The sequence below is a fragment of the Ascidiella aspersa genome, chromosome 3, assembly GCF_963924565.1.
Source record: "Ascidiella aspersa chromosome 3, kaAscAspe10.2, whole genome shotgun sequence".
Taxonomy (NCBI): domain Eukaryota; kingdom Metazoa; phylum Chordata; class Ascidiacea; order Phlebobranchia; family Ascidiidae; genus Ascidiella; species Ascidiella aspersa.
Window position 1 is genome coordinate 19,641,675 of NC_139449.1, and position 13,271 is coordinate 19,654,945.

General features: G+C 35.6%; 2 protein-coding genes across 3 annotated transcripts; one reads left to right on the top strand and one right to left on the bottom strand.

Moving 5' to 3' along the window:
• Nucleotides 1-1,247: 1,247 nt before the first annotated feature.
• LOC146160638 (uncharacterized) lies at nucleotides 1,248-2,240 on the top strand. Its single transcript, XM_083384979.1, has one exon. The coding sequence runs from the start codon at nucleotides 1,248-1,250 to the stop codon at nucleotides 2,238-2,240; it is 993 nt and encodes a 330-aa protein (XP_083241105.1).
• A 972-nt stretch (nucleotides 2,241-3,212) lies between these two features.
• LOC146160639 (uncharacterized) lies at nucleotides 3,213-9,251 on the bottom strand. 2 transcript variants are annotated; one of them, XM_083384539.1, is made up of 10 exons: nucleotides 9,121-9,251; nucleotides 7,835-7,927; nucleotides 7,211-7,404; nucleotides 6,992-7,035; nucleotides 6,601-6,698; nucleotides 6,239-6,377; nucleotides 5,771-5,898; nucleotides 4,834-4,983; nucleotides 4,189-4,236; nucleotides 3,213-4,109 (listed from the first exon to the last, which is right to left on the bottom strand). In XM_083384539.1, the coding sequence occupies exons 2-10, from the start codon at nucleotides 7,901-7,903 to the stop codon at nucleotides 4,029-4,031; spliced, it is 951 nt and encodes a 316-aa protein (XP_083240665.1). In that variant the 5' UTR covers nucleotides 7,904-7,927; nucleotides 9,121-9,251; the 3' UTR covers nucleotides 3,213-4,028. The 2 variants fall into 2 exon arrangements, with proteins under 2 accessions (XP_083240665.1, XP_083240664.1); XM_083384538.1 differs by lacking the exon at nucleotides 9,121-9,251 and having other exon boundaries at nucleotides 7,835-9,093.
• Nucleotides 9,252-13,271: the final 4,020 nt, after the last annotated feature.

Here is a 13,271-nt window from a genome sequence, read left to right on the forward strand (position 1 = left end):
ATTTTTATCGGTATCGTGCTATATTTAGAAATTTGGATATAGGCTACATACGGATGGTTATACTGTGCTTCGGACTTAACTTTTTATGTTTTGTCCGTGGTAGTATAATGGTCCTTCCAAAGTGAAAGTTTTAACAACGTGGCCTAGATCAACGTGGTTCAAATCCTGGCCTCATTATTTTTAACCCGATTTCATGTTTTAGCGTGTCACCAACTATGTTCCAAAAACTTCGAAGTATACAAATCAAAAGTAAGTAAAGTTTTAAAACGATTAGCCTACAGTTATATTAGCACGGAGTCGAAAAACTGTAAATAATACACATAAAATGTTGCAGCCGGAAAACGGTGTACCATTGACTACAAAACAGTTTTTTTAGCTTTGTGCAAAAAAATCCATGTCGTTGGAAAAACTTCATGGAGCATCTTTTTCGAGTTAAAATAAATAGACCTAAATTCCTAGCATAAATACCGTATATTTAAAACAAAGCTGGTCTCAAAATTATCTTTCATGAATCATGATGTAGAATCGTTATTGTTATTTAGAGTTTAGACAACAGTGTTGTAATGGACTGCTTCTTTATAAACGTTTGTTTTCATTTAAACTCTGAAGATAGATTGGCCTTAATTAAGCTGAGCAGTGTGCACTGCTACATCCAAGTGTCCGTCGGTGAGCTGACTTTTGCTTCTTCACACCAAGCAATATAATTATGTGAGTGCTGGCCTCCACTTATAGGCACCGAACGTGGGCGTTTCAAGTTTCCCTTGATTTCTCAAGGAGCGTCAAAACGCTTCCGGAATTCGCAAAACTCTCTGGAATTTTTTGCAAAATAATTTCTGCAGCACAGTTTTAGTTAACCAATGTGTTTGTAGCTTTCATGAATTACCATATAGGCACAAGGTACTTCCCAAACTATGTTTTTAAATTATACATCATTCTAATTAATGTTACGTTTTGCCTATTTTAATGAAAAATTTTTTCGCCTAAAGGAGCTAAAAGAAAGTTTAAAAAGGCGAAATGATTTGTTTCAGTGATAACATGCGACAGCTGTTATATATTTTTATGTAATTAATAAGAAATTTTTGCACGGACTATAACGCCCTGGAATTTTTCAAGTTCGGCGTCTATGCTTCTATTACAAGCGACTACAATATAATCCGTTGGATATTGTGGACGGTTTGCGGATTTGCTTGGAGCAATCCTTTTTAACATTCAGGGTAAGCTTTTACCAGCAGGTTCAAGGCACAGCGATGGGTTCCCCGGTCTCTGTGGTTGTCGCGAACATGACAATGGAAGCGCTTGAGGAAAAAGCCTTATTAACATTTGCCTACCCACCAAGAGTCTGGCGGCGATATGTTGACGACATTTTTTGTGTCATTGATAATAACAAGGTTGAGGCATTTCTACGGCATCTCAACGAGGCGCAACCAGGCATTCTGTTTACCATGGAACTTCAATCGGTAAACTGTCTTCCATTTTTAAATGTTCAGGTCACAAGAACCGATGACGGTGTCTTGTACTCGAAAGTGTACCACAAGCCAACGAGTACCGACAGGTATCTCAATTTTCGATCTCATCACCCCACATACCAGAAAAAAGGGGTGGTTCGTTCCCTGAAAGATCGGGCACGACGCTTGTGCACACTTAACGACGACTGCGAGGCGGAACTGGCGAACGTTCGCAAAGCCTTGAAATATAATGGCTACCCCAATTGGATTCTCCGTGATCGACGGGCAACTTGTCCCAAACAGGTGACTCATCCGAAAACAGAGGGTTTTGTGACACTTCCGTACATACCAAAACTGACGGATATTCTGCGGCGTATGTTGCGTGACTTTGGTGTAGCGGTTGGCGTCCAACCTGCCAATACTCTCCGCAAGCTACTGAGTCACCCGAAAGATCCAATCAACACCTTTGAACAACGAGGTGTTGTATATTCTATTCCCTGCGCCGAGTGTACGTTAATATATATCGGGGAGACTGGAAGGTCACTTAACACCCGACGAAAAGAACATCAACGGGATGTTGCCAACAGTGACGCGAAGAAGTCGGCCCTCTCCAATCACGCGGTGTCACAGGGCCACCGTATTGATTTTAATGCGGCGTCTGTTGTGGCCCGGGAATCTGACTACAGGAAAAGACTATTTCTTGAGTCATGGACTATTCACCAACGGGGCAACACAATGAACATCAAAACGGACGTGATGCTTTCAGCGTGCTACAGGCACCTGCTTAAAGATTAGAGGCCCAATCATTCGTTATCGCATGTTGTTGTCGTTGCGTTGTAACGTGCTTGCGTTCCATTCTTTTTTCCTTTGTTTATCGTGCACTGTACTAGTCGCATTCAGTGTTATTTGCCCTAATGAAGACGACCTGTATAGGACGTCGAAACGTCGGAATAAAAATTACATTTGCCACAAGAGCTCTACAAACTTGACTACAGTATAATATTGTAAATAAACAATAGAAATTGGCTGTAGAACAAATTTTGTATTTTTTGACAATTGGCTAAATAACAACTGTACGATAGTATTTTCGGGGGACTTGCGTGCCATTTTTATTAGGTCGCGTGTTGGACACCCCTGGATTATAGAAGATGTTGTTTAGTGAATATACGTAATCTAAATAACAATTAACATTACACAGATCATATAAATATGGCTGTAAGGAATTATCCGACATCATTTGAAAAAAAATCTGCCGTAAAAAGTCGCTTTACTGAACTCAGTTTAAGAGCCATTGGTCTAAAACAGGAGTGGGCAATTTTTTTTAACCGCGGGCCGCATTAGGAACTTGAAGTGGTGCGACTAGCCGGGTCAAAAATAGAATCGTAAATAGGCTACAAGCAACATACGTCATACTCTAGGAGTTGTGCGCAAATGTACAATTTAAGTAAAAATTAAAAAAAGAAAAACTTGCGACTACATTTGTTTTAAAATACAAACATTAATTTAGACTTAGAGGGGGGGGGGCATGACGCATTGAGCACAAATAAAAATGTACTTACAGCGTTTTTTGCCTTAATTGGGGCTTTAGTTTGCCAATGTGTTACATTCGACACGATGGACATATTATTAAGACCCTATATATCGGGAGAAACACAAACATGTAAACCAAAAGAGGTTGAGAAAATGTGAATCGGTATGTTTTAGAGTTTAGAAAACGGTCCGTATCTCGTTCATACTTTATAGACGGATACATTTGTGGATTTTAAGCACAATGAAAGAATATTTATTGCAAATATACAAACGACAAACAGTAATTACAGGTACTTACGATATACGTACAATAATTACCTCCGTAACGTACGCGATCTGGACTCCACAATGAACAGTATGCAAGACTGCTGTTTTTTGGTATAAAATGAAATCCCTTATATACAGCATTCCAGCTGGCGGTAATTAAACATCGTGACAATGCGGTTCGGCGACGCAACAAAAAACAGGAAATTTCGGAAACACGATCAGCAATATGCTGTCAAATTAATGAATACACACAGCAGGCTAGCGAGGCGACGACATCGCAAACGCTACACATTCGACCGAAGCGCAAAAAATACATAAATATTAGGCTAAGGTTCTTAAACTTTCATTGTAGAGAGTGCCACAGCAGAGGATGTTTTTGTCTGTCAATATGGCAAAAAAAGCACGTGGAACATACAAGACAGACAGAAGAGATTCGCGCGAAACCAATTTCTAAAAAACATCAAATCTCTACCACAAAGGTTAACATATCACTCATGGAAGAAAAAAAATTGTAGCTTAATATGTTTTAAGTATCCCTAAGTGCAAGAAGTGCTTTAAAATTTGAACAATAACACAAAAAACTGCATTTGTTGAGTTACAGTGACTACAACATATAGGTTGCATTTGAAGAAAAAATATAATATATATAAAGATATGCAAATTTACAAAATGCTTATTGTTCGCATAGCTGTGTAGAGCATAACGTATTTCGATCTAATGGGCAACATCAAGCATTCCGATGCTCTTTTTGCAATATCCGCAATAAAACGAGAAAACTAATATTTGTCACATGAATGCTGCTGAGCCCGACAACATCAGACTTCCAGTGTTTGAAAAGTAACATGCTTGAACAATATCTGTGCAATCCTTCAAAAGAACAGAAACAAAGTACATAAAATAGCAGCTATTAGTAAGTTCCTGAATAAGGACGAATGAACGAACTAACCTGTTCAATCTTGCTGCATCTTCCCGAGATAATGTTCCAAACCCTTACCTGTAAATTTGTAAAAGCTTTAACCTCGATCTTTGGTGGCAAATTGTTTCACATCAGTACTATATAAATGGTCTAGGGCAGGGGTGAGCTTTTGTTTTAGACAGGGGACGCTTAAGAAACAGAAAATATATCGGGACCACAAAGACTCGAAATACCCATAATAAAAAGTGTGTTCTTTTAAAATTAAGTGGTAAAATGCTTTTGTAAATAAGCGCACATTTTTGAGTTAGAGTTACAGTTAGTATTTTTTATTTTCAGTTAAAAATGTGTGTAAATTCTGAAAAAAATGGGCACATTCTTTAGGGCACTTTTAAATGTATGCACATTTTTGCGTACATTGTGCAAAAAATGTTCGCATCCCAGTCTCAAAGCTTGCTTTGCCCTGCTCAAGGGTTGTCCTGTTCCAAAATAAATAAAACAGACGTAAGGACTTAATTTTGCTTAAAAGAGTTTTATGAAAAAAAAGATTGCTTAGCGGGCAGCAGTTTGCTCAGATCTGGTCTAGGGCCACTTAAAGGCACTACAACTTTTTAAATTTTAATTCAACATCATTAGGTTCACTTTATATTTATAAAACTAATAACAGCAGTTTCCTACAGTTCCATCATCCGCAGTCGATGCTAGTTCAGTAGAATCCATTGAAAACGTGATAGCTTTTACCCATCCGGTATGTCCAGTTAGCACCTTAATAATATCACCATTCGAAGGGTTCCATATACGAATAGTTTTGTCCCAAGAGCCTGAAGCCTGTTGTTTTCAAAATAGGAATAATTTTAAAAGTTGTGTTAACAATAGAGAGATATAACTTATACCAATCATCTTATAGATATTATTTTGAAAAATTAATGTGACCTACATTTACAAATTGGACGGTTGACGTAACAACCCTTAGTTAGCAGCTGCTTCAAAATCCCAATTCCCAGAGTTGCCCAGGTAAGGAACAATTCTGATGCGTTAATCTTGCGATATTTATTTTATGAAAGTTATTTGTTTTGTCTTCACAAAGTCATACAATAACTTTGACTTTGTGTATAACTGAAATCGAGTGTAAATACTAAGACATAGCGGCAAAGATATCACAGAAAGTAAAAAAAAAGATATCAAAAGAAAGTAAAAAAAAAGTTCTTTTCAATTGGTAAAACTTTTAGTAAAAAATTTTAAGGGCTTGTGATGATTTTAGGTAATAAAAAGATTGGTATACACAAGATTTTGACAAAGTTCCTTAAATAAATCTCCATGGGACAAGCCAATGATCATAATAACCAAGATAAAACACAATTGTTTTATAATGTGGATACCAAGCGCGCTAAAAAGACAGAAAACGATAGTTGGGAGAGTTAGTACCATACCGAGCTGGATGTGCCTCTCTTATTGATGATATACAAACATTTGTAGTACAAATAATATAGTAGTTCTTCATTATGTGTAAGATGTTGTCTACTTTATATTAAAAAAATACCAATTGGAACTTGACTGTTATGCCAAAATAATGTTTTCAACTGTAAAAGCCCTTATAAATTTTACACAAACTCACCAAAAGTTTAACTCTAGAAAATACAACTGTTTGAATGTTTCCAACATGGCCTTCCATGGCCATAACATAAACTTCATTGTTCATTTTCTTAAAACGCCGTAACATCCATTTAGCATGATCAGCTGTTTCTATAATATAATATATGCAATGCTTAAGACTCGCATAGCAATTATATCCTTGTACATAAACCATGTTGTAGTTGCTATCAAATGCAATCAAAAATAAGACAAAATAGGATTAATTACCAAGCAGAACATCATTTTTACCTTCTGTGCAATATAAAACTACTTTGCTATCTTATTTATGAGAAATGGCATGCTTAAAAGCGCTTTATAAATAAGCAATAGAGTAAATGTTAATGTGAAATTATTTTTTTAATTATTTTTAAATCCCCCCTCCCCTACCAAAAAAATACAAATCAATAAAATATTGACAAATGTATTTTACAAAACTATAATAACTGCTAACCTTTAGGAGTAGGTAATATATTCCAGACTCTTACAGTGTAATCCCACCCTCCACTTGCAATCAGTCCACCATTGTGGGAAAAAGAACAAGTCTTTACACAATCACTGTGACCAGTCAAGATGTGCAGTGGATGTCCACTCTTCATTGAAATAAACAGGGCAATGTTTTGCTTTTTTTTAATTTAAGGCTTTATTAGTATATGAAAGTGAATACAATTGAATGAATGATATTTTAAATAATTAATGTATTTTTTTGGTATCAGTATAAGACACATTGTGTATTCATGACATATTTAAAATCATACTACTTTATTAGCGACATAGGACATGTTTTACCACAATTTGGTATAAATTAAAGAATACCTTTGTCATCCACACAATTAACGTTTTGTCCCAAGAGGCTGAACAAAGCAAGTTGTCATCATTTGAAAAGCAAACACATTCAACACTCTTCTTGTGGCCTGTGTTACAATGCATTCAAATTTAGGGCATTATGTTATTTAGTTTTTTGCACTTTTTTATTTCTCAATAGAACGCAATACCTGATAAATAAATAAATATACGGTGGGTTATAATAAGTACATTCCCCCACCCAACACTTACAGAAATTTGTTGAATTGCCTTTTAGTGTAAGTGTTTTCAAAAAAGAAATTAAAAAAATACAAAAAACAGTACATAACTTGTTGAATAAATTGGCTCATTGAAATATATTTCTTAAACTAATAAAAGAAAACCATTTTATACACAAAATTACCTTGCAAAACATTTAGACATTGTGAAGTTGAAGTCTGCCATAGTCTATAAAATTAAGATTATTACAGACATTAAAAAACGTCTCACAAAAATACTGCTTTTGAAGAAACATAACTAAAATCCGTATTTATTTACTTAAAAAAAATTAAAATAGTTAAATAATACAAAATAACTTAGGAATTTCACCAAATCTATTTGTTTGAAGCTAATCTTGCATTACCTTACAGAGCAGTCATAGGAGCCACTTGCCAGAAATTTATTGTCGTGGGAAAAAGAACATGTGTTCACAGGGCCAAGATGACCGGAAAGTTGGCACAGCTGAGACTTTTTGCCAACATTCCAAATAATTATGGTTGCATCATCAGCAGCAGTTGCAAGCATCTTGTAGTCAGATGAAAATGATGAGGAATTGACCTAAAGATTTTAAATATGCAGAAATATTTGAGCATACTACAAACCACTTCAACGCAAAACATAGTTATGTCACGTATAGCATTTTTATACAATTTGACATTGCCACAAACGAAATAAAGACCTGCACACTAGAACTCTTTTATCAAAATTTAGTTTCATATTGGTAAACAAACAAAATTATCCTGTCAGAAAATTAAAAAAACTTGTTGTTTATTTGGTCATTGCATCGTATAAAGATCTTCAATCCTTTTTTATATGCCAAATGTACAGTTTTCAAAGTGATTATACATTAAAAAGTATGTAAACATATATAATGTTTTTTTATATTGCCCGGGAAAACTGTTTTGTTGCAAAAAACTCACGAAGGAATTTTAAATAGAGCCGTTTATAAATAGTGCTTTTTTTCTTCGAACAAATATTTTGAAAATACCTCTCCATTATGACCCTTGAATATTTTTACATCCATTGTATCCACATCAAGCAAGTTGGAGTTCATCATTGTGTCATGAAGTGTTGTCCTTTACTACAAAAATTTTATAAAATCTTGTGTTGCTTTAAGGCAGGGGTCACCAAACTACAGCTTGTCACTTCCAGTCTCCGGCCCACTGGATCATGTCAAAAGGATCCCAAAGTACGGTTATTCATAATTTATTAATCGAAAACTTTGTCGAATGCAAATTCAGATTATAGTTCAAAAAAAATTCGAACTAAATCACGATTTCATTCAGCTAATTAAATATTTTAAATTTTTTTTAATTATCAGGTAAAGTTCAAAACAAAAGTTTTTATATGGCCTGCAGTCTTTAATCCTTCAGTTATATGTTTGGTGACGCCTGTTTTAAGCTATAACTCAGAAAACAGTATACAAAATTAGACAAGCAGAATTAAGACGTTTGAACAAGTTAGATCAGAAATCAATCTAAAAAGTTAAATGATGGTAAACAGAAAGCAGAAAATTGTACTTAATATATTTTCCAGGTCAGAAACTTAGGCCTGCTTAGGGGATTAATCCCACATATAGTTACCCGCTCAGTCAGGCGATAGCCGTGTATTTCGTGTAAAATTACTGTAAAATGTGCTCAGCTACAAAAAGTCGCTTAAATAGCAAAACTTCAGTCATGCTAATTGTTTTTGGGATATAGTACTTTATTATCAACCTTGCAAATTTTAGCAATATGGTTATTTTAGCCGCCAATTTAACCCCTGCGTAACAATTTACCATCTGGCATATTTCTGTTTATCGCACAATTATTTACAAAACAAAGTTGTAATTTTAGGTGCTATCTTTTAAGTTGGGAAAAAATAGTATTGTTCTTATCAATGATTAATTGTTTATTAGAAAGTATATAAGTGGGACTAATATCTTACAATTGACCAGGCCTATATACTTGTTTGTCAAGCTTTACATTATGTTGATTGCTAAGTCCCATTCATATGTGGGAGCAACTATACAACAATACAACATCTATATAGTTGTCATTAAAAAAAATTTGCCTGTGGATTTTCATAGTGCCAAACTTGCTCTTAATGAAAACAGAAAATACAAATGTTAGTTTGTGTAAATGTTTGGCATTTTACCTAGCATTTGCGATAAACAATATGATTATAAGACGGGATGAAATGATTTTTACAGTCATTATGCTGTGGGCCAGTATTCTGTTATTTACAAAAAGTGTACCATTTTCGCACATGGAGATAACTATGACCTTTACTTACCAAACTACACAGTAGGGTGTTCACAATGAGGGTGTAATAATAATCGGCACAAGCATATAAAATATAACGCATTGGAAAAGTTTATTAGAATAATAGCTTCACTTTTTGCTATGTCAACAGGGAAAACCCCTCGGCGAAGCGGAACACCATAAAGTATTAATTGAAAAAACACCCGATCCGTTAGAAATCAGTGCATTTCTAAGCAAAAAGGTCTACGACAATCAGGCCATCCAATGGCAGAAAAGTCTAGACTTTTAGACCTTGAGGTCCTGGCAATGCACTGATTTGGACCTTTAGGTAAACTCCCGGCGTAGATAACTTAAAAATATTCATTAAAAGTTCAGAAAAGATAACAAAAAATGTAAGATAGGATTAATAACACTTGACCCACCTAAACCCTAACGCTAACCCGAATCCTAACCCAAATAATGTGCGTTATTTTAATAATTCTTTAAATGCTGGGGAAAAAGGCCCAAACTCGGATGGTCATAAGATGGTTTCTCGTCCATTGTATTTAAGATTATTACGTCACAAATTGAGGTATTGGGGCCTGAAGCGTAAGTATTCAATTATCGCACATTATTTGGGTTAGGGCGCTGGTTAGCGTTTGGGTTTGGTTGGGTCAAGTATTGTTAAACTTAATCTTCTTATGCACATTTGTTAATGCAAATCAGTGCATTGTCCAAGACCTCAAAGTCTAAAAGTCGGACTTTTTGATCCTTTGAATGCACTGATTGTCGTAGACCTTTTTGCTTAGAACTGCACTGATTTCTGACGGATGGGGTGGAAAAAATATATAGTAGGCAGATAGAAGTAGAACACCAAAATTTTAAACTGAAATATTTCTTTTGCAAGCGTAAGCGAGCAGTGTTTGTTAAATAATAAACCAACTAATTGTTAAAAGTTGCCATTTGTACGTAGCCCATAGCTATAGGTGCTATATTTACTTTAACATATTTTATAACGAGAAATCCCTGACCAAAGAGATTTCATCTTTTCTGTTGTTTGTGTTGTTAACTTGTTTTCGCGTGTACCACAAGCATTTTAAGTTGTGCAGTAAAAAACTTTTTATTCAGATTTTAGAAAGATACTTGACGCATACAAATATAAAACTTTCAGACAATTGTTCTATATATGACCATATTTTGTTAAGTTGGTTTTAGCAAACAATTTGTGACAGCTATTAACTCCACAGTTGGAAAAAAATTTGCGCGAACCGTCATAAAAATAATTTGTATTTATAGCAAAATGTCGATTGTAGTAATTTAAATTGAGATGAGCATTCTCAAAAAAACGTTCTAGATTTGTCGCAAAGTGTCGTAAATTGCATTACCGGTAACCATATTAAGCAGAAATTGCCTTTCGTTTAGTGTACAGTTTACATAGAAAATAAATCGTCAAAAATGTTTTTTGCATGTGGTTGTTACAACTATATTGTTGGGGATACATAACCTGGTGACCCCTCCCAATGGACCCCTCTTTTACGGGAAGAGAAGTCTTTTTGACAAAACGAGAAAACTTCAAACAATTTAAGTAAACGCCTAGGGCTAATATGTTTCAGACGAGCTTATAGGCATTTGTAACCAGGTTAAAAAACTGTGGCCAAATGTTTTCATATTCAATAGTACCTAGGGGAAGTGCGGGACCCATGGAACATGGGGACCAATGGAACACTGGCATATTGCGCCCCCTGTTGGCAGAACGAAATAAAATTTTGGTTGAGGGAATGATAATTTGTGTACAAAACTTTTTCTAAAAAGTTCTACAGCGTGCTTTTGAAAATGGTTGATTTATTCCCAGTTTTCACTTTTCTAGGTGAAAATTGTACTTTTCAGCTTGATATTCGTAAGGTGTTTTGATAATCTTTAGGTACGGTAATTGTAAAGCAGTGAATATTTTTTTGTGGAGAGAGGGGATATCTAGGTACCTACATGTTAAAAGTTAGTTTGATTAATTTGGTTCAGCGTACTGGCTAGCCATGAGTGTTTTTATTAAAAATGGCGATTAGAGGACCTTTGGAACAGTCTGTTCCATTGGTCTCTCGATCATTTTGTGATCGTATCCTTAGATTTTAAGGATAGTAGTATGCCAACTTTTAAGACAAGAACATCTAATAAGGGGTTGTTCACTGAGGATCAGGGCTACGGAGTCGAACTCGGGACTCAAAGGAGTCGGACCTCGGGACTCGAGTAAGACCACGTAAAACTACCAGAGTCCCGAGTCCGACGTGCGCATGCGCAGTACCAAAAATCGATATTGTCGTCAATTGCAGTTTGTTATAGCGGTATAGGATATGGTGGATATTTTCGAACCATTTGTTGTGAGTGGCTTATATGACATCCCTATGAGTGGATGCTGAATACCCACCGTAGTTAGTTACATAAATTGGCGGAATACATAAATTGGGAGGAAGACTGTAGAGCCAGAGTCGGAGTCGGAGTCGGGACTCGACGAAATCGTGACTATTATTATATTTGCAGATATGTTCTCCTGAATAAGAAAAACAATTTGATATAATAAACCCCGGTACATTCTATTAGAAATAATAAAAAAATATAATTTTAGCATTTTGTGCTTGTTTCCATGTGTTTTTATTTATTTCTTAAAATAATTCTTTTTGTGTCACCATTTCTACACCATTAACTGAGTATAGTTATGCACTTCAGGAATACTCAGCGCAGTGGTTTTAGATGCAGTCATGCTCTGTTCCATAGGTCCCATGGGGTGTTCCATGGTAGGGGGGGACTGGTGGAACAAAAAGTTACGTTTTTATATTTAAAAGAAAAACTTATTTCAATTATTTTTCCATGTAGGTACCCATATAGCTGTAAGCTTTCCAAAGAAAATAACCACGAGTGTTTTTGAGTTGTATTGCGAAAGATATTACCGAAAAAACAAATCCGTTCCATAGGTCCCGCACTTCCCCTAGCCTACTTTTTTTGGATCCGCCTCTTGAAGCAGGTGTTTCCGTTTTTTTTACTTTTTGTAAAAAAAAACGCTTTTAAGATTAAAAAGAATTAGTTATGAAACTTTGGCACCGGAAGAACTTAAAAGATAAAAATTGGCACGCCGGCATATGTTTGAGTCGGACACCACTGTTGTAATATCACAAGCAACAAATATAGGCATCCACGCTCCGCGAAACAACTAGCACGTAAGCTGCAAAAATTATGGCTCCTCGATCCTCGTTATAACTTGCAACAGGTTTTTGTTTGATAACCAGTGGATAACAACTTTGACCTTTAAAAACAAATAAATAAAATAAATTAAAAAAATAGCAAGCTATCCTTTAGTCACTTATCTTTGATTGACTAATCTAATGACGCAAGTAGAGTAAATTTTAGGAATAAACAAAAACTACGTTTCACAGGCTACAAAAATGAGGCCTTGGTTTGAATCAGAGCTGCTTATAGTCGGACGCGGACTCGAGTAAAACTAACCGAGTCCAATAACGTGCGCATGCGGCATACCAAACTGCCAAGAGAAGTTTCTTTCTTGCTTGGCATATTTGGTGGACTTTTTTGAAGCTTTTGACTCAGCTGAATTTCAAAATGCAAGGTAAAGGAAAATATATCATTCAGTTTGCAGGACTCTACAAGGACATTTGTTGAAAAGCTGGGCAATAAAAAACGTAAAGTTGCAAATGGTAACTTTGACATGTTTCACAGTTTCCAATGTTTGTTTGACGTGGATGATGAGATTAGGGATGAGTGGCAGACCACCTTCGTACTCTACAACTAAATTCAATTCCTACTTTCCGGACTTTAGCGGAGATGCTTTCACATTTAAGAGGATTCCATTTCGTGTTGCTATTGAGCAAGTGGGTGACGAGTTGCAAGATGAACTAATTGATTTTAGAAATGACTGTGTTGAAAAATGCATAAAGAGCTATTCGAAACGTTTAAAATAATACCTAGCCTACTAATGTATAGGCTTTGATTTTTTTTAACATCTTAGAAATGGTTCAGGCTGTGTAAGAAAATTGCCTGGCGGATCCAAGTGTTATCATCATATCACACCACCACGTGGTTGTGCGAGTCAGCATTTTCCTCCGTATTGAAGGTAAAATCTAACCCACACAGCAGACATGATGTTGCAGCTGACATACACAGTGCACTCTCATCGACTGCACCCATAGTACAAAGTTTATG

Coding starts and splice junctions, on each gene's coding strand:
- LOC146160638 (XM_083384979.1), top strand. CDS start 1,248: ATGGGTTCCCCGGTCTCTGTGGTTGTCGCGAACATGACAATGGAAGCG.
- LOC146160639 (XM_083384539.1), bottom strand. CDS start 7,903: ATGATGAACTCCAACTTGCTTGATGTGGATACAATGGATGTAAAAATA. Junction 7,405..7,834: donor TCAAGGGTCATAATGGAGAG/GTATTTTCAAAA, acceptor TAAAATCTTTAG/GTCAATTCCTCATCATTTTC. Junction 4,237..4,833: donor CGACTGCGGATGATGGAACT/GTAGGAAACTGC, acceptor ACAAATTTACAG/GTAAGGGTTTGGAACATTAT.